At 42.1% G+C, this 21360-nt stretch overlaps 1 protein-coding gene, 1 non-coding gene and 1 pseudogene across 2 annotated transcripts in view; all 3 read left to right on the top strand.

Moving 5' to 3' along the window:
* Window positions 1–916: 916 nt before the first annotated feature.
* The window catches only part of PDE6A (phosphodiesterase 6A), a 76511-nt gene continuing 56067 nt past the window's right edge, over window positions 917–21360 (top strand). The window contains exons 1-4 of the mRNA XM_020885379.2: window positions 917–1390; window positions 13160–13312; window positions 13928–14017; window positions 14571–14711. Of these exons, the coding sequence (XP_020741038.2) occupies window positions 917–1390; window positions 13160–13312; window positions 13928–14017; window positions 14571–14711 (858 nt within the window). The remainder of the gene's footprint in view (window positions 1391–13159; window positions 13313–13927; window positions 14018–14570; window positions 14712–21360) is intronic.
* Window positions 9159–12397, top strand: LOC139032585 (pre-mRNA-splicing factor SPF27 pseudogene; annotated as a pseudogene).
* Window positions 12462–12568, top strand: LOC139034500 (U6 spliceosomal RNA). Its single transcript, XR_011487046.1, has one exon. It is a non-coding gene; the product is annotated as a U6 spliceosomal RNA (small nuclear RNA).

The following is a 21360-nucleotide window of genomic DNA, read 5'->3' as shown; positions in this document are numbered from 1 at the left end:
ATAGAAAAAAAAAAAACTATGAAAGGTGTTGTTTTTATAAAGTGAAAAGTGAAAGTCACTCAGTCGTGTTCAACTCTTTGCAACCCCATGGACTATACTGTCCATGGAATTCTCCAGGCCAGAATACTGGAGTGAGTAGTCTTTCCCTTCTCCAGGGGATCTTCCCAACCCAGGGATCAAACCCAGGTTCCCCTCATTGCAGGTGGATTCTTTCCCAGCTGAGCCACCAGGGAAACCCTGTTTTTATAAAGGTCCTTCAAATTCAGAGATGTAATGTGGAGATTTGGCCCATAATGTACACAAGGTCAGTGTACAGGTCAGTGGCGAGTGTGCAGAGGGAAGCTGTATGTTAGGGAGATCCTGGGGACAGGGGTGCAGAAGAGTGGGGTGAGGGGCGAGGGGCAGGAGGTGGATGCCCAGTTCCTCTCAGCTCTAGCCATTTCTGCTGCAGAGGAACTGGATATGGAGTTGTTAGATCCTCTGATTCTCTGAGAGAAGCTAAATGAACCTCTTAAACAGTAAACATGGGCTTCCATGTTAAATGTTAAAGAAAAATACCATACAGGGCAGAGAAAGCATGTTTATAACAGCATGATGTCTTGTGTTAGCAGTTTGCAGCCTCTGTTTTTGGTGTTTTCTTTTACTTGATCTCAATGCCAGCTCTGTGCCAAATTTTCTTCTCCTATTAGCGGACCAAGGTGAAAAGAGAACTCTCACCTCTCCCATCTGGGGCCCAGGAGCATCCGGAACACCCTGATCCTCATAATCCTTGTTCTGGGGAAATATTAATGATTTAATCTCCCGAGCTCACTCACTCTGCCCTGCAGCCACACCAGCGAGGTTCACAGACAAGACTCAGGGAAGTCTAGGCCAGGCTCACCCTCATCCACAGAAATAGACAGTGCAATTCCCAGTCATGGGCGAGGTGACGGCAGAGGAGGTAGAGAAGTTTCTGGATTCGAATGTTGGCTTTGCCAAACAGTACTACAACCTGCGCTACCGGGCCAAGGTCATCTCAGACCTGCTGGGACCCAGGGAGGCAGCCGTGGACTTCAGCAACTACCACCCGCTGAGCAGCGTGGAAGAGAGTGAAATTATCTTCGACCTCCTTCGGGACTTTCAGGACAACCTGCAGGCCGAGAAGTGCGTCTTCAATGTCATGAAGAAGCTGTGCTTCCTGCTGCAGGCCGACCGCATGAGCCTGTTCATGTACAGGGCCCGGAATGGCATCGCGGAGCTGGCCACCCGGCTCTTCAACGTCCACAAGGATGCTGTGCTCGAGGAGTGCCTGGTGGTGCCTGACTCGGAGATCGTGTTCCCCCTGGACATGGGAGTTGTGGGCCATGTCGCGCTCTCTAAAAAGATCGTCAATGTCCCCAACACAGAGGAGGTATCCTCTTCCCCGTGGGAGTGGGGGGCAGGGAGGCATTATTCCATGGGGTTAGGAGGGGAGGGTATATGGGATGGGGAGCTGTCGGCCACCAAGACGAGGCTGGTGACCACTTGGCACTTTTCTGTCTTTTTTTACTTGTCTATTTTTTTTAATTAATCTATTTTTTGCTGCTCTGGGTCTTCGTTGTTCTGTGAGGGCTTTCTTTAGTTGCTGTGAGTGAAGGGCTACTCTTCCTTGCAGCATGTCATGGCTTCTCTTGTTGCGGAGCTTGGGCTCTAGGTCCTTGGGCTCAGTAGTTGCCACATAGTGGGATCCTCTCGGACCAGGGATCGAACCTGTGTCCCCTGCATTGCCAGGCAGATTCTTAACCACTAGATCATCAGGGAATTCTCGCTATTTGTTTATTGATAACTTTTTATTTTGAAAAAAAAATCAGAAGAGTTTAAAATACAGTACCAAGAACTGTATATTGTTCATCCCAATTCATCAACTGTTTACACCTTACCAGGTTTCCCTGATGGCTCAGCTGGGAAACAATCCACCTGCAACGCAGGAGACCTGGGTTCAATCCCTGGGTTGGGAAGATCCTCTGGAGAAGGGAAGGAGGATTCCATGGACTGTATAGTCCATGGGGTCTCAAAGAGTTGGACACAACTGAGCAACTTTCACTTTCACTTACACCTTACCACATTTGCTTTATGTCTCCATTTTTTCTGAGGCATTTGGGAGACAAACACAGACAACATGTCCTTTTAACCCCAGGAATTTTTCTGTGTATTTTCAGAACAAGGACATTTCTTACATAGCCAAAGTGCAATGATCAAACTCAGGAAATGTGACAGTGGTCACAATACTCTTATCTAATGAACAGTCCATATTCAGTTATTTGCGAATCGTCTCAATGATGCCCATTTAGCACTGTCTCTTTAGTCTCTGATCTGAAACAGTTTCTCAATCTATCTTTGTTTTCCATGATGCTGTTTTTGAAGGATACAAGCCAACTTGTTCTGCAGAAATGGCCCTCCATTTGGGCTTGTCTGATGTGACTTCACATTTAGATTCAGGCTACGCATTTCTGGCAGGACTATCACAGAGGTGATATTATTTTTACTTTGTGCTTTGCGTCAGGAGACATAGGCTGACAGTCATTACGGAAATGTTAAATTGACCACATGGTTAAGCACTTGGCTCTGTCTTCTAAGAGTTTAGGGTTCTGTGGGATTCTCCTGGCAGCCCTGACAAAGACTTCTTTGCTCACCTACAGCAAATCATTTAATGCAGTTCTCCCCATAACCATCAGTCAGGGTCCACTCCTACTCATCCTTCAGATCTTAGCTTAAAGTTCACTTCCTCAGGGAAACCCTCCCAGATCCTTCTCTAAGTTTCCTCCCTAAAACCATTTACCACAATAAGCCCTGGAAGCCAGGGACTATGCCTGCCTTGTTGTCCACTTTATACCAAATGTTTGTCCACTTTATAGCAATTGTCCACTTTATAGCAAAGGTTTGGCACAAAGAAGATGCTCAACAAACACATAGCAAAAAGACTCACACTCAGGTAATTTTGCAATAATCCCTTTAACACCCGTCTCACCCCAGTATTCGCCCTATGCTGGCAAGGCCCATGTGGGTCTCATTTATTGCTGCACTGGCCTAACCAGGAGCCTGTGTTCAGTCATTCCCAAGATCCAGCCTGGACATTTTGTGACTTTGTGTTCCCCTTATCTCTGACCTAATTTCAGATTAAAAGTCTTAAAATTAAAAGCTGGGGAGGTATGGGGCTTCAGAGATTGTCTCATCCAGCTGACTTGTTTAATGGATGAGAAGTCTGGAGTCGGAAGATCTTGAGAAGGGGCTTGCCCAAAGTCACCAAGGCATCAGAGCAGAGCTTCCTGGACTTCACATACACAGATGTAAGAATTCCAGTGGATTATCCTTTTGACTTGGGTTCCTTTTTTGAAAAAAATTAATTCATTCATTATTTGACTGTACCAGGTCTTAGTGATGGCATGAAGGATCCTCTAGTTATGGCATGGGGAAATCTTTAGTTGGGGCTGGCGAACTCTTAGCTGCAGTACATGGGATTTAGTTTCCTGACCAGGGATTGAGCCCTGGCCCCCTGCACTGGGAGGGCAGAGTCTTAGCTACTGGACCACTAGAAAGTCCCTTGAGTTTCTTGGCAAGATGAAAGGCACAGACTTGGGTCTTTGTGGAACCTGGTTTTCTTTGAAGTATGCTAGGCTAGATCTTCTATGGGGTTCCTCTCTCCTTGCCCCTCCTAGGGTAAGGGTAATTCTGCACCCTGGGAACTTTCCTGAGGACTCATCCATCTGGACTAGAGTCTGTTCTCCCTTCAGCTCTCTCTAGACTTCAACTGTAGCCAACATGGGTTGTCACAGTCTTATAACTGATTATCCCTGTTTCACAGATGATGAAATTGAAATCTTTTCTGAGTCACACAGAAAGTGGCAGAGCAGGGATTTGAATTCAGGCACTCTGACTGGTGCCACGCCCATCACTGCTCTGCTATTCTCTACTTCTTCCTGGCCTATAAAACGAGTGCATTAAACTAAGTGCAGTGTACAAAAAACATACCACATGGCAGAAAATTGAGATGTTAAGCTTTGAGGGCAGATCTGGGTGTGAATCAAGACTCCCTTTCTAATAACATGGCCTTAGCAAACTGTTTAGCTTGTTTGGGCTCACTTCCTGATTTGTAAAGTAGAGGGAGAAAACCTAGCTTCTCTAAGTGTTGTTGTAGGATAAAATGAGATAATTCTTTCTCCTCTAGCATAGTTCTTAGTGCATAGTTTAGGCTCTTACTGGCAGCTTCTCCTCCTTGTTAATATTACTACTACTTTGTTGTTGCTATTAAGGAATTTATTCTATGGAATAGATGCTGGATCACGTCTGTGTGGGTCTTGGAGAGGAATCCAGTCTTGCCTTTCTGGAGCTTTCAGTTTAGATTCTGTTTGTGGGAAAAACAGAGAACAGAGGTGCTGAAAGCTTCTGTGGACCCTGGTGTTGAAGGACTCAGGATTTAAGTAGACTCTCTGATCCTAAAATATCCCTAAGAGTTTGCTGAGCCCCTGCGCTAAAGGACAGCCTGCTGTTTCCTTGTCAGCCCCAAAGTTCACCCTGGACGGGATGGCTGTGTTCCCGGGAAGCTTTCGGGCCAGGCAGCCCCATTGGTGTGTGCCTCAGGCCTGGAGTGATGTCAGTTCAGGTCAGCAAGCCTGTGTCCTTCAGTTGTACATATCTTCCTCCTTGAGATATCATACTTTATTGGGGTCTGTGGACAGACACTGGGAGCTGGATGGAGAAGAAGCAGGGATATGGTGTAGACTGGGGGGTGGATGGTCCCTGAACCACTAATAAGTGATACTCTTAGCCTTTAGCACACTTCCCAGCGGCCCCCACCAAAACCTGAAAGTGGTTGTAATTACTGCATTGAAAAATGTGAAACCATGAATGGGGTTTCCCGTGGTTGTAATGTGGCTCCTGTGCTCTGACACATTCTTACTTATCCTTGGGATCTTCTCGGGGGCAGCTTGTCATTAGTGCTCCTAGATGTAATGTAAGCTGCCCAGTTGAATTTGAATCTTAGATAAACAAAGAGTACTTTTTTTTTTTTTTGGTTGAGCTGCACAGCATGTGGGATCCTAGTTCCCCAAGCAGGGATTGAATCCATGCCTCCTGTGATGGAAGTGTGAGTATTAACCACGGGACCACCAGGGAGGCCCCAGAGAACTATTTTAGTATGTGTTATATGCCAATAACTGTTAAACTATCAATAATCAATGCTGTGACTGGACAAGCCCTTGTGGTTCTAATGATGAATGCAAGATACCCCTTAGCACTAGTGATCAGGAAACTGAAAAAACAAAGGCTTATTACTTATAAGACCTGGAAATTACATTGCATACCTGGGGCTGCACAAGGAGGTCTCAGGTTAGAGAGGGAGAGTGTGGGCTCTGGCCTAGGACCGTCATGAGGGTCGAGGGTTTCACAGGCTCACTTTTTATTAGCGAATTTAAAACATAAGAGCAGAAATTGAAATCTTGGTAAGAGAAAATAGAAAGCAAAAAGTGGCTCCAAATGATCAGTTATCAAGATCAACCAGGATCTTTAAAACAAAGGAACCTCAGTGTGAGGAAGTAGCATGGTTCTTTATCTAGTGTGTGGCTGACAATGTGTCTACTTGAGATAGCCAGATAGCCATCTTTGAGATGGATGTCAGCAATCAAAGCCTCAGTCATACACTTACATTACAAAAATGAAAACAAACAACTACCAAGAGTGTCCAGCTCACACTATAGTATACTGTATGCAATATATGATATACTAAAAAAATTGTTTACCTGAAATTCAAATTTAATTAATCCCTATGTTTATTTGCTAAATCTGGCAATCCTACTTGACATTCAGTGTATGTCTGTGTATTTATTCTTTACCCTTTCTCGTTGGGAAAGCCCACAAGGCTTGTCTATTCCTGCGTATCTTATTCACCATTACTGGTCCCCAGACCTAGCCCAGGGCCTGGGACAGAGTGGGTCCTCATTACAGTTTATTGAGTGAATTAATAAGTGATGGCCCTTTCCCAATGGGCTGTGATATTGTGATTTATAAAAAGAAATATTTATTTGGTCTTTGTCCTGGTTCCTGACACAGAACTGACCCTTGTAATTTCCTGAGTGATAGAACCATCTGACACAGAGCTCCTAAGTCCCTTGGAGTTTCCTGGGTGGTAGGTGGTCTTTTGTTCTAATGAGAGGACTCTTGGTGGACTCCTGGATGGGGACCAGAAAGATAAAGCCTTGATTAGACACCTGAAACCTTCAGCCCATCCCCTATTCTCTTAAGAGGATTTCCCAGGTGGTGCTAGTGGTAAAGAACTTGCCTGCCAATGCAGGAGGACATAAGAGATAGAGGTTCAGTCCCTAGGTTGGGAAGATCTCCTGGAGGAGGACACGGCAATCCACTCCAGTACTGTTGCCTGGAGAATCCCATGGACAGAGGAGCCTGGCAGGCTATGGTCCATAGGGTTGCAAAGAGTTGGACATGACCAAAGCGACTTAGCACACACCCAGCAATGCGAGAGACTCAGGTTCGATCCCTGGGTCAGCAAGATCTCCTGGAGAAGGAAATGGCAACCTACTCCAGTATTCTTACCTGGGAAATCCCATGGATAGAGGAGCCTGGCGGGCTACAGTCCAGGCGGTTGCAAAAGAGGTGGACTCGACTTAGCAACTAAACAACAACATTCTCGTAAGAGGGGAGAGGGGCTGGAAATGGGGTTAATAATTGATTATGCCTTTGTGATTAAACTGTCATAAAAAACCTCTAAAGTACAGGGTTCTGAGACCTTCTGGGCTGGTGAACACATGCATGTGCTGGGAGGGTAGTGTACACCCCAACTCCAGGGGACAGAATCTTTGGCACACAGGACCTTTCTGGATCTCACCTTATATATCTCTTTATCTGACAATTCATCCATCAGTACCCTTATTCTATTCTAAGACTGTAAATGTAAATACTTCCCTGAGTTCTATGAGCTTTTCTGGCAAATAATCAAACCCAAGGAGTGAGCCACTGGAACCTCGATTTACAGTCAGTCAGGCAGAAGTACAGATGACAATCTATGACTTGACATTAGCCTCTGAAGCAGGGGCAGTCTTGAAGGGCTGAGCCCTTCAGCTGTAGGTTCCTGTTCTCCAGGTAAACAGTGTCAGAACTGAACTGAATTGTTGGATACACAGCTCGTGTCAGAGAACTGGTCAGTGTGGGGGGAAAAAATCTACATATCTGGTTTGCAAAGTGTTGTGAATATGGTAGTTATGTGAGAGTAAAGGAAAACAGTGAGTTTCTTTTAGACAGTGATAATCCCATTTCTGAAGACTGAACCTGAAAGCATTGTCATTTCCAGAGGCTCTTACACTGGTTGTCCTGCTCTCCTTCCCGCTCTATGACACCTGGAACCCAGCATGCCAGGCCAGAAAGAAACCTCAGAGAGGACCTGGTCTGACACTGTGATTTTACCAAAGAGGAAACTGAGGCTCGGAGAGGTTTCAACTGTTGACAGGCTCATGAAGCCACTCAGAGAACAAGTCACTGCCTCCTGGGGCCCCAGGATACCATCAGTCCTCTGGGGGCTTTCTTCACATTATGGCTTGAATTGTGAGTTCATACTTTACATGATGTCCCCACTGCACAGTGACAACCCACTGAGGACAACCTCACCTTTCTTACTGGTCTTGGCAGACCCAGTGCCTCTCACAGAGCCAGTGCTCGGTAAATACAAGTGGATGAATGAATCAATCTGTCAATGAGCTGATCAGTGTATCAGTGAATGAATGAATGAATGCAGTGGCTGTGCCATTTATGAGCAGGAGAATTGTCTATAAAACAGGGAAGGAGAGAGTTCTATGTGACAGGGAAGATGTGAGTGTTAATGAATTGTCTGGCTCTGGGCCTAGTACATCACTGAAAGTGAAAGTTATTCAATAAATAGATCTCATCATGGGACACACTGGAGCTTGGCACAGAGGATGTTTGAAAAGAGAAACTGGGTTTCCAGGAATGAGAAGCAGTCTTGAATTACATTGGAATAAAATCTAAGCTCTTCTAGTTGCCTTCAAGGCCCTGTCACATAAGGCCTCTGCCTACCCTTCTGAGGGGCTTCCCTGGTGGCTCAGATGGTAAAGAATCTTCCTTCAATGCAGGAGACCTGGGTTCGATCCCTGAGTTGGGAAGATTCCCTGGAGAAGGAAATGGTTACCCACTCCAGTATTCTTGCCTGGAGAATCCCTTGAACAGAGGAGCCTGGCTGGCTACAGCCCATAGAGTCACAAAGACTCAGACACGACTGAAGCAGCTTAGCATGCACATAAGCACGCATGTCACCTCTCTGACTTCTTTGCCCTCCAATCTCCCTCACTAAGCAGGTCTTCTTCCTGTTTTTCGGATCAGTCAATTCATTGCCCACTGCTCCTTGGCATCCTCTGTGCCCTCTGCTTGGAATACACTTCTGTCTGGCCGGCTCCTCTGAGCCTTCACTCTCTGCATTACCTCTTAGAGAAAACTCCCTACCCGCCAGGACTGACCAGAGCAGGTTCAACCTACCCCTGCTTCCATCACTTTCTATAGCATCACCCAATTTATCTTCTTCAAAGCAGCTGTTTATTTGCTTTTTGTCTGTCCACACCATTTGAGTGGAAGCTTTACTAGGGAAAGATATTACCTGTCTTGTTCACTGCCTAAACTACCTAGCATACATTAAAGGCTCTCTGTTAATGCCAACTGAATGAATGAACGACTTTGGGCTTTTCTCCACTTTCTGATTCCTGGGCTTTAAAACAGATAGGTTAGTGACTTCCCTGGTGGTCTAATGGTTAAGAAAGTGTTGAATCTGGGCAGGGGGCCCAGATTCAATCCTTGATCAGGGAACTAGATCCAACATGCTGCAATTAAGAGCTCAAATGCCACAACTAAAGAAAAAGATCCCTCATGCAGCAACTAAGACCAGACACAGCCAAATAAAAAAGAAATAAAATAGTTTTAGCAAAGTGGCCTTTAAGGCCCCTCCGTCACTGATAAATTGAGGTTCTATGACACAGTTGAGAACTCTGTATATGCTGAAAATATAAGGATGCCAATGATTATACAGACACCAGTCAATTGGCAGCTGTGCTATTTGTGAGAAAGTTCTAGGGCTGAGAACTCAGTGGGAGAGAAGGTACTGGTGGCTTTAGTAACATTTGCCTCAGATGCAGGTAAGGCCCAAGTACTGCTTTCCTTGACAGAAGTGAATACTGAAAGACTGAACTGACTTGGTGCAATGAATCTGGGCATGTCCCACCCAGGCTTGTATTTAGGAATTCATCAGTTGTCCTTAGAGAGTGACATGGAAAACTCTTGCGGTTAATACCTCTTTAGAGATTTTGCTTAATCCTCCAACACTAATTCAAGTTGAGCACTACAGGCTTCTCTTAATTCCTTTACCCTTCACCTGGTTTGAGACAGCTTCATCGACAACCGGGCCTGTTTATTTAATCCCACTCCAACTGGAAGAACCCACAGATGCAGAGCACCACACTCTGAACTTGTGCAGTGTGAGAAAGTTCTAGTTCTAGCACAGCTCCGTGAATTGGCTCCGCAAAATACATTTCCTTCCCAGAACAGCATGAACTGTACACATCTCAGCTGGCTTGTGTTCCCAGCAACGCTGACTGTTGGTCACAGTGAGACCAGGAAACAGAAATGTGGATTCTTTTGGATTTAAGACAACAATTCAGCCTCTGTCCCCACTTTCTGACCACCCAGACTGTACCGCCCTATACTGGCCTCTAAGTTTGCCTTCAGGGTGGGGTGTAGGGGTATGTGCTCCTCTGCACTCCCACTGCTTTGAGCCAACCTTTATGTCCTGTTACGATTAACACAGGACATCTGTGTTAATTCTGTGTGAATTCTGTTAATTCTGTGTGGTTCATCTGTGTGCTGGCCTGAATTTTAGTCTTCCCTCTATCCCCAGTGCTTAGCATAAGGCCTGACACAGAGTGGGGCTTCCGTTAAGATTTATGGAATGGGGATATTCATTGGACTGGCTGTGTGGTGCTAGAGCTGGATCGCAAACAAAGTTGAAAGTGGACTTCCCTGGTGGTACAGTGGATAAGAACCTGCCTGCCAATGCAGGGGATACAGGTTCAGTCCTGGTCCGGGAAGATTCCACATGTCTCAGAGCAGTTAAGCCTATGAGCCAGAGCTACTGAGCCCAGGCTCTAAAATTCACGAACCACAATTACTGAGACCGTGTGCTGCAACTACTGAAGCCTGAATGCCTACAGCCTGTGCTTCACAAGAGAAACCACCACAGTGAGAAGCCCATGAACCGCAATGAAGAGTAACCCCCAGAGCCACAACTAGAGAAAGCCCGCATGCAGCAACAAAGGCCCAATGCAGCCAATAAATAAATAAATAAAAGCTGGAAGTAACAAATTCTTTGGTTCAATGACCCAGACCCAGGTCTACCCTTATCCAGGCTTCCCTGAAATGAAGCTTCCCTGGATGAAGCAGCAGAGCTGAGAGCAGTTTCTCGAGTCACATGCACACACAAGTAATAAGTAATGTTAATCTTGAGTTTCAGTTTCCCCCTTCATAAGATGAACTACTAATGGTCCCATCTCTTGGGTCATTGGGAAGAATACAGTGAGCGCCACACACAATACCTGCTAGCAACTGCAATGGTTATATTCACTAAGGTCTTTTCCTCACTCGTTTCTGTTTTATGCTTAACTGTCATCAGTGGAAGAGAGCCTTCTCAAAGTCTTCCTCCACAGACAAAGCCAACCCTCCACCTCCACACTTGGGTCCCTCCAATGCTTTGCTCACATCTCCATAACCCTTAGTGTATTTCGGACTTTCTTCTACTGGATTTTGGAGGCTTCCAGGGCAGAAACCATCTCTAATTGCCTTGTCCCTGATGAAGGGGAGTAGATGGAACTGGTTTCATTCTTTTGTCAACAAGAGAATGGGGAGCCTCTTTACCCCAACTCTACAACAAACTGTGGAAAATTCTTAAAGAGATGGGAATACCAGACCACCTTACCTGTCTCCCGGGGAATGTGTATGCAGGTCAAAAAGCAACAGTTAGAACTGGACATGGAACAACAGACTGGTTCCAAATTGGGAAAGGAATACATCAAGGCTGTATGTTGTTGCCCTGCTTATTCAACTCCTTTGCAGAGTACATCATGAGAAAGGCTGGGCTGGATGAAGCACAGGCTGTAATCAAGATTGCCAGGAGAAATATCAATAAACTCAGATATGCAGATGACACCACCCTAATGGCAGAAAGCAAAGAGAAACTAAAGAGTCTCTTGATGAAAGTGAAAGAGGAGAGTGAAAAAGGTGGCTTAAAACTCAACATTCAAAAAATGAAGATCATGGCATCTGGTCCCATCACGTCATGGCAAATAGATGAGGAAACAATAGAAACAGTGAAATTTTATTTTCTTGGGCTCAAAAATCACTGCAAATGGAGACTGTAGCCATGAGATTAAAAGATGCTTGCTCGACTGGAGCATTGAAGTGAGCCTGAACCGCAGACTTAGAAAACTCCAGTGAACCTAAGGGTGGCGGGCACTGGTTTGGTAGCCGGGGAGGTTGTGGTGGATGCGCTGCCGTATTTTGATCAGGGTTATGAAGCGCCTGGTGTTCGCGAAGCGGCTGCGGCGTTGGTGGAGGAGGAAACTCGAAGGTACCGACCTACGAAGAACTATCTAAGCTACCTGACGGCCCCGGATTATTCTGCTTTTGAGACAGACATAATGAGAAATGAATTTGAAAGACTGGCTGCTCGACAACCAATTGAATTGCTCAGTATGAAAAGATATGAACTTCCAGCCCCTTCCTCCGGTCAGAAAAATGACATCACTGCATGGCAAGAGTGCGTAAACAATTCTATGGCGCAGTTAGAGCATCAGGCAGTTCGAATTGAGAATCTGGAACTAATGTCCCAGCATGGATGCAATGCCTGGAAAGTGTATAATGAAAATCTAGTTCATATGATTGAGCACGCACAGAAAGAGCTTCAGAAGTTAAGGAAACATATTCAAGACTTAAACTGGCAACGAAAGAACATGCAACTCACAGCTGGATCTAAATTAAGAGAAATGGAGTCAACCTGGGTATCCCTGGTCAGTAAGAACTATGAGATTGAAAGGACTATTGTACAGTTAGAAAATGAGCTCTTCCAGATGAAGCAGCAACACGGAGAGGCAAACAAAGAAAACGTACGGCAGGACTTCTGAGGTAGACGGGCCTGGTGGGCAGCGTGGGAGGGACGTTGGGCTTTCACAGAGCATCAGGCATCTTAACTGTGGAGAACATCAGCATCGTTTGGAAGGCATCAGTGGTTTTATGTTTAGAAACCATAAAATGTGGGTAGCTGTATTCTGTTTGTACATTTTTGCAAAATAAAAAACTTCAACATGGAAAAAAAAAAAAAGATGCTTGCTCCTTGGAAGAAAAGCTGTGACCAACCTGGATAGCATATTAAAAAGCAGAGACATGTGCTCGCTTTGGCAGCACATATACTAAAATTGGAATGATACAGAGAAGATTAGCATGGCCCCTGCACAAGGATAACATGCAAATTCGTGAAGCGTTCCATATTTAAAAATAAATAAATAAATAAATAAAAAGCAGAGACATTACTTTGCTGACAAAGGTCCATCTAGTCAAAGCTATGGTTTTTCCAGTAGTCATGTATGGATGTGAGAGTTGGACCATAAAGAAGGCTGAGTGCAGAAGAATTGATGCTTTCGAACTGTGGTGTTGGAGAAGACTCTTGAGAGTCCCTTGGACTACAAGGAGATCAAACCAGTCAATCCTAAAGGAAATCAACCCTGAATATTTATTGGAAGGACTGATGCTGAAGCTGAAACTCCAATATTTTGGCCACCTGATGTGAAGAGCCAACTCATTAGAAAAGACCCCGATGCTGGGAAAGATTGAAGGGAGGAGAAGAGCACAACAGAGACAAGATGGTTGGATGGCATCACTGACTCAATGGACATGAATTTGAGCAAGCTCCAGAAGACAGTGAAGGTCAGGGTTGCGTGGTGTGCTGTGTCCATGGGGTTGCAAAGAGTCAGACATGACTGAGCGACTGAATAACAATGGTAACCATGGGCACCTGGGGCTCTGGGTTGCTTTCCTGTCTTTGCTCTTCCTCTACCCACTCACGCTTGTCTTTGTCTTCCTTCAGGATGAGCATTTCTGTGACTTCGTGGACACCCTCACAGAGTACCAGACTAAGAACATCTTGGCTTCTCCCATAATGAATGGGAAGGACGTGGTGGCCATAATCATGGCTGTGAATAAAGTGGATGGGCCCCACTTCACCGAGAATGATGAAGAGGTAAGAGTGCTTAGAAACTGTTGGGCGGGCCATGCCAGCACATTCTCCCAGCTCACAAATCCTCTGACCCTTGCTATTGTCCTGACCTTGGCTTTCCCCTCTGTAAGACAAGGAAGTTAGTGGTCTGATGATCTGTGGGGGAGGCAGGACAGGATAGTCATTAAGATGTTGGGCTCTGGAGATAAGAATGTAGGGATAATGGTTCTGGTTCTGCTAATATCTGTTTGACTTAGGCACGTTTTTCTGAACCTCAGATTTCTTATCTGTAAAATGGGGATGATTTTATAGTATCTTTTATAGAGAGTATCTATAATATCTCTTGAGGTCATTTGTGGCCATCAAGATAACATACATATATGACTTATCATGGGGCCTGCAAACTCAATGAACAGTAGCAACTTCTTGTGAATACACTTCTATTAACATTGACATTCTACATTCTGTGAGTTTTACCTTCACATAATGCAACATTTTATGAGTCAGCTTTCCATGATCCATCTGCTCAAACTGTCTCAGATGAAGCTTTGAAAATGTTCAAACTTAGTGGCTGATGGTAGAAGTGGCCAGAAGAGGAATTTCTTCTTCCTGTTTCTCCTCATGCTGTTTGATTTTCAGATTCTTCTCAAGTACCTCAATTTTGCAAATCTAATCATGAAGGTGTTCCACCTGAGTTACCTGCACAACTGTGAGACTCGACGTGGCCAGGTAAAGGGCTTGACTTGAGGGAGTGAACTGGACCGAAGGTGTCCTCTTCCTTAAGCAATTATGTGCTCAACTAGAAGGCAGTAGTAACAGAAGTGCCTGGGAAGTATCGTACAGTCTCTCCCAGCATCCCTGGGGTGCATGAGTCATGGATGTCTGTAAAGCTGTAACCCAGGGTGACTGCACGTATATGCTTTCATGTCAGCCAGCTTGTATTTGAATCCTTGCTAAGCCATTTACCAGTTCTAAGACCTTGAGAAAATCACTTAACCTCTCCAAGCTTCAGCCTCCTCTTTTGAAAAATGGGGATAATTATGGGATATGGGATAAAGTATGTAGGGTACTTAGGCTATGTCAATGTTTGTTATCATCATTGTTATTAACAACCTAGGAGATAAAAGAATTGGAAAGAGTTGGACCCAACAGAAGCTGCACCATTATTCACCTCTCTGAACCCCAGTTTCTCCATCTACAAAACAGGGACAGTTATTCTTGGTTATTGTGAGCTGCTGTTCTGTGCCTCAGGAACACTAACTATGTTTTTGTATTTCTTCAGATACTGTTGTGGTCTGGTAGCAAAGTCTTTGAAGAGCTTACAGACATTGAGAGGCAGTTCCACAAAGCCCTGTATACAGTCCGCGCCTTCCTCAACTGTGACAGATACTCCGTGGGGCTCTTAGACATGACCAAGCAGAAGGTGAGAACACTTAAGAGCAGACATTTCCAAGGACAGGTTAAATATATACCAGCTATATACCAGGTGGAACCCAGCCTTGTGTCATGAATTCGATTGCACAGGGAAATAGCTGGCAGGAGGTGGATGGTTATGAAAGGTTTTTCATAGGTCTTTTACACTGAAGAGAGGAGTACCAGCCTTTACAGAGGAAAAGTCATTCCAGGGCACAGGGGAGGAAAAATAACTTCTATCTTCCCCAGTCTATAGGGAAAAAATGAGCATGTGAGAAGAAGGCATGTTGAGGTGGTAAGGTGAGTGATAAAGAAGTTTCCGTGTAGGGTGAAAGAGCAGCAAGAAGAAAGCTGCCAACTTCAGAAACTACACTCAAAGGTGGGCAGAAACCTTTCCTATGGTGTGTGGAGACCAGAGGTCATCCAGGCCGTGAAAGTGGGGGTACATACTTAGATCTGGTCCCTCAGAATGCTCTGAGGCCATGTTGGCTAAGGAGGCAGAGAGACTCAATGGCCTGCAGTCAGGTTCTTCAGCTAGTTTTCACCAAACTGACACTCCCGTTGTTCTTTCTCTGCCTATCTTTGCAGCTAATCATTTTATGCCTTGGCACAGAGTTCCAGAATTATCTAGATACACTTCCTCTACCAAAATCCTAAGACCAAACTGTCAGTTTCCTTCTGTGCCCTTTGTCACATTGCATGCGGTACACAGCCCAGTGGAGACCCTCCAAATATTTGGTTGAATGAATAAATGAATTACAGAATCTGGGGTTGGAAAAGACCTTAGGTCTAGTCCTGAGGCTCCCAAAAGTGACAGTAAATTAGAATCTTCCGAGGAACAGTTTCAAAATTGCTGAGCTAATCATCAAAAAGTCTTCAAATAATAAATGCTGGAGAGGGTGTGGAGAAAAGGGAACATTTTCTACCTCCTACTCTGTTGGTGGGAATGTAAAGTGGTACAGTCACTATGGAGAATAGTATAGAGGTTCCTCAGAAAACTAAAAATAGAATTACGATATGATCCAGTAATCTTATCCCTGGATATATATCCAGACAAAACTGTAATTCAAAAAGATACATGTATCCCTATGTTCATAGCAGCACTATTCACAATAGCCAAGACATGGAAAGAAGATGTTATGGAAAAACTCAAATGAACTTTTTGGCCAACCCTATATATATAATGGAATATTACTCAGCCAGAAAAAGAATGCAAAAATGCCATATGCAACAACATGGAGGGACCTAAAGATTATCATACTGAGGGAAGTAACTCAGACAGACAAAGGCAAATATCTTATGATATCACTTTTATGTGGAATCTACAAAAAATGATAAACTTATACACAAAACAGAAACAGACTCACAGATTTTGAAAACAAATTTATGATTACTTGAGGGGAAATATGAAGGGGAGGGATAAATTAGGAGTTTGGGATTAACTTATACACACTAATAAATATATGAAATAATCAAGGATCTACTGTATAGCACAGGGAAATCTACTCAGGGGAAAGAATCTAAAAAAAGAATGGATAATGTATTTATATAACTGAATCACTTAGCTGTACACCTGAAAATATCATAGCATTGTAAATCAACTATACTCCATTAGGAAATAAAATTTAGGACTTCCATGGTGGTCCAGTGGTTAAGACACTGTGCTTCCACTACAGGGGGCATGTGTTTGATCCCTGGTCAGGGAACTAAGAGCCCACATGCTGCATGGTACAGCCAAAGTAATAATTATTGTAGAAAAGAAAAAGAAAAAGAAAAAATAAAATAAAATAAAAATTAAATTAAAAAGAGTAAATAGAAAATCTGACTAGATCTATAACAAATAAAGAGATAGAGTTGGTAATTAAAAAAAGAAAAACTTCCTACAAAGAAAAGCCCACAGATATTTTCACTGATAAATTCCACCAAGTGTTTAAAGAAAAAATAATACAAATACTTCACAAACTCTTACAAAAATAGAAGAGGATGAAACATTTCCCTACTCATTCTGTGAGGCCAGTATTACCCTGATACCAAACATATCACAAGAAGAAATCCTACCGATCAATATATTGTCTGAATACAGAGGCAAATTATCTTCAACAAAATACTAGCAAACCACATATAAAAAATTGTGGTCACATATAAAAACCATGGCCAATTGATTTTCAACTAGGGTGCCAAGACCATTCGAAGGCAAAAGAATAGTCCTTTTAATACATGGTGCTGAAACAACTGGATAGCCACATGCAAAAGAATGAATTTGGGGCCCTATTTCACATCATATACAAAAATTAACTCAAAATGGACCACAGACCTTAAACTATAAAAACTCTTAAAAGAAAATATAGATGTAAAACAAGTAGTACCTAATTAAATTTTTAAAAGCTTTTGCATAGCAAAGGAAACTATAAATAAGGTAAAGAGACAACCCTCAGAATGGGAGAAAATTATAGCAAATGAAACAACTGACAAAGGATTAATTTCCAAAATATACAAGCTGCTCATAGAAGTCAATATCAGAAAAACAAACAACCCAATCAAAAAGTTGGAAAAAAACCTAAACAGACATGTCTCCAAAGAAGACATACAGATGACTAACAAACACATGGAAAAGATGCTCAACATCACTCATTATTAAAGAAATGCAAATCAAAACTCCAATGAGATACCATCTCACACTGATCAGAATGGCCATCATCAAGAGGTCCACAAACACTAAATGCTGGAGAGGGTGTGGAGAAAAGGGAAGCTTCTTGCACTGTTGGTGGGAATATTGATACAACCACTATGGAAGATGGTATGAAGATTCCTTAAAAAACTAGAAATAAAACCACCGTATGACCCAGCAATCCCATTCCTAGGCATATACCCTGAGGAAACCAAAATGGAAAAAGATATATGTACCCCAAGGTTCATTGCAACACTATTTACAATAGCTAGAACATGTAAGCAACCTAGATGTCCACTGACAGATGAATGGATAAAGAAGCTGTGGTACATGTATATATAATGGAATATTACTCAGCTGTTAAAAGGAATGCATTTGAGTCAGTTCTAATGAGGTGGACAAACTTAGAGTCTATTATACAGAGTGAAGTATGTCAGAAAAAGAAAGATAAATACTGTGTACTACTGTAATATTGTCCATCCCTGGTAGTCCATTGGGTAGAACTTGGAGCTTTCATTGCCCAGGGCCTAGGTTCAATCCCTGGTCGGGGAACTAAGAGCCTGCAAGCCATGTGATGCAGCCAAACAAACAAACAAGGAATCTAGAAATATGGTACATATGAATTTATCTGCAGGGCAGCAATGGAGAGGACACAGGGTGGTGGGTGGAGAAGAGAGGGTGAGATGTATGGAGAGAGTAACATGGACACTTACATTACCATATGTAAAATATATAGCCAGTAGGAATCTGCTGTATGTCTCAGGGAACTCAAACAGGGGCTCTGTGTCAACCTAGAGGGGTGGGATGGGGAGGGAGATGGGAAGGGGGTTCATGAGTGTGGGGACATAGGTATACCTATGACTGGTTCATGTTGATGCTTGACAGAAAACAACAAAATTCTGTAAAGCAATTATCCTTCAATTAAAAATAAGTAAATTTAAAAAAAAGAAAATATAGATGTAAATATCTGTGGCCCTGGATAAGGCAATGGTTTCTTGAATATGACATCAAAATCATAAGTAACAAAGGAAAAACAGATAAATTGGACTTCATAAAAATTTAAAACTTTTGTGCTTGAAAGGACAGTAATGAAGAAAGCTTTTGAAAAGACAAGTGTGTAAAATATAAGAAGAGTTCCTAAAATTAGAAGTATAGGACTAACAGATACAAAGTTATATATAAAATAGACAAGCAACAAGAATTTATTGTATAGCACAGGGAACTATACTCAGTATCTTATAATAACCTACAATGGAAGGTGGTCCACTGGCTAGGACTCTGCGGTCCCAATGCAGGGGCCCAGGTTTGATCTTTGGTTGGGAACTAGATCCCATGTACTGCAACTAAAAGTTTGCATAATCACCAGCCCAGGTTGGATGCATGAGACAAGTGCTCGGGCCTGGTACACTGGGAAGACCCAGAGGGATCAGGTAGAGAGGCAGGTGGGAGGGGGGATCAGGATGGGGAATATGTAACTCCATGGCTGATTCATGTCAATGTATGACAAAAACCACTGCAATGATGTAAAGTAATTAGCCTCCAACTAATGAAAATAAATGAAAAAAATAAATAAAAATAAAAGTTTGCATACCACAGCAAAAGATCGAAGATCCTGTGCACTGCAATGAAGACCAGGTGCAGTCAAATAAATAAATAAATGTAAATAAATAAATAAATAGTTATGATGCATTTGTTAGTTTAAAAAATAATGGAAATATATATATATATATATAATCACTTTGCTGTACAGCTAAAACTAACACAATATTGTAAATCAACTATACTTCCATCTTTTTTTTAAGTTTGATGTTTGCTCATGAAGGGGAAAACAAAAATCTCTTACTACTCAACAATAAAAAGATAACCCAATTTAAAAAATAAAATAAATTGCTGGGCAACACAATAATCTGTCTTTTTTACATAATGCTCTACAAACATAATTCCATAGTGGTACATGCGGATTTTAAAATAATATACGTACATATAACAAACACACAGAGAAAAGCACTATTACAGGAAAATGGTTCAGTGAATTACCGCAAAGTGAACATCCTACATAACTACCATCAAGATTAGGAAATAGAACATTACTGGCCCCTCAGAAGTCCCTTTCTTACATCTCTCCAGTAACTCCCATTCCTTCTTCCCAAAAGGTAACCACTCTCTGACCTTTAAAGCCATGTTAGTTTTTCCTAATTTTGAAATTCATATAAATGGAATTATACTCTTTTGTGTCTGACTTCTTTTGATCAACATTTGGGTTGTAAGATTCAATCTTATTGCTCATCATAGTCATCAATTTTCATTAATTAGTTCATTAATTTTCATTCTTGTAGAATATTCCATTATATGAGTAATCCACAAAGTATTTATTTATTCTACCATCAATAGACATTTGAATTTTCCAGTTTGGACTTTCATGAATGTTGCTATCATGAACACTCTAGTACATATTTTTTGGTACACATATATATTCTATGGTTCCTCTTTCTATAATCTGCTTTATTTCTTGATTTTTCAGTTAATCCTTATCTTGTACATGCCCATTTATTTTTGTTTGAACACTAGAAATCTGTATAAAATGTTTTAGAGATGATTTGAAACTCTTGGCAATGTTATATTCCTCCAAAGGGGATTTATGTTACTTCTGGTTATAAGTTGAGACAAAGGCAGAGTACCTGAATCTAATCAAGGATGGAGCCAATTTGAAGCTTCTTCAGTTTTTCTGAGGGTTATTCTGTTTCTGATTTACTTTTACTCCTAGAGCATAAATCTTTAGGAAGGACCAGCTAAAAACCTGGGTTGTTTTCAAGGATCCCTCCTTTTTGACAGGCCCTGAATTTCAACCTAGTCCTACAAGTCATGTAGGTCTACTGAAAGCTTTGCACACCTTTCCAGTTGCTTCACAACATCTTTGGTATCAGTAAGAGGAAAAGTTGAATCAGACATCAGGCTCATATCTCTGGGCTTCCCTTGTCTATGAGATCTTGGCCCATCAAACTATTGCTGCCTTACTAGCGCTATGATTCCTTCACATAAATGTTTATATACACATACACACATACATATACACAGTCCAGATTTCATGATAATTCTCAGTTGGGGGATTGGTTTGAAACAGACTGGCTACCATTGATAGTAGTAGAAATCCTCTTTCTTTGTTCTTTAGTCCACATAGATTTACCTCGTTTTTAAAAATAGTATAGGTATACCATAATTAATTTATCCTTTCCCCTATTTCTGGGCATTTAAATCTTTTCTAGAGAGTCTTGCAATTAAAGGCAATGCTGTAGTGGACAACCTTGGAGTTAAAGTCCTGTGCACTAGACAGAGACTATCTATAGGACAAAGGTGTGGAAGTAGATTACTAAGAAAAAATTTTTATTTCACTTTCTCCAAATTTTCCCTCTAAAGGCTAACTCATTTTATACTCCTACTTGCACTGCATGAGGGTTCCCTTTCTCCAAACTCCAGCCCCCAATTCTGTGTATCTAAATCTTTTTTATTTTTCCTACTTAAATGGGCAAAAAATGTTGTCATTCTTTTTTCTAATTGTTTTTTCACTGATTATCATAGAAAGGTAAATACATTTTATATATTTATTTGTAATTTAAATTTTCTTTTTACATATATTACCTAAGTTTTTCTGTGCAATATATTACCCATTTTTCCACTGTTAAAATTGAATTATTTGTCTATTTCTTTTTAAAATATAAAAGTGCTTTATATTATATAGACTATATATCTGTTACCTAGCTGCAACCAATATTTTCCCTTTCTGTGGATTATATTTTAACTTTGTCTATGGCATCTTTCATCATACAGAAGATTTAAATTTTATGACTTCTGTGTTTTGAATTTTGTTTAAGAAAGACTTCCTCAACCTTAATATTATAGTCTGAAATAACCTGATGTGTTTTGATTGATATATTTTCATCTTTTACTCATCTTGAAATTATTAGTGTGTTATTAGGTAGGGATAAATTTTGTG

This window comes from Odocoileus virginianus, chromosome 3 (assembly GCF_023699985.2).
Source record: "Odocoileus virginianus isolate 20LAN1187 ecotype Illinois chromosome 3, Ovbor_1.2, whole genome shotgun sequence".
NCBI lineage: Eukaryota > Metazoa > Chordata > Mammalia > Artiodactyla > Cervidae > Odocoileus > Odocoileus virginianus.
This window is presented reverse-complemented; position numbering and strand designations above follow the sequence as displayed.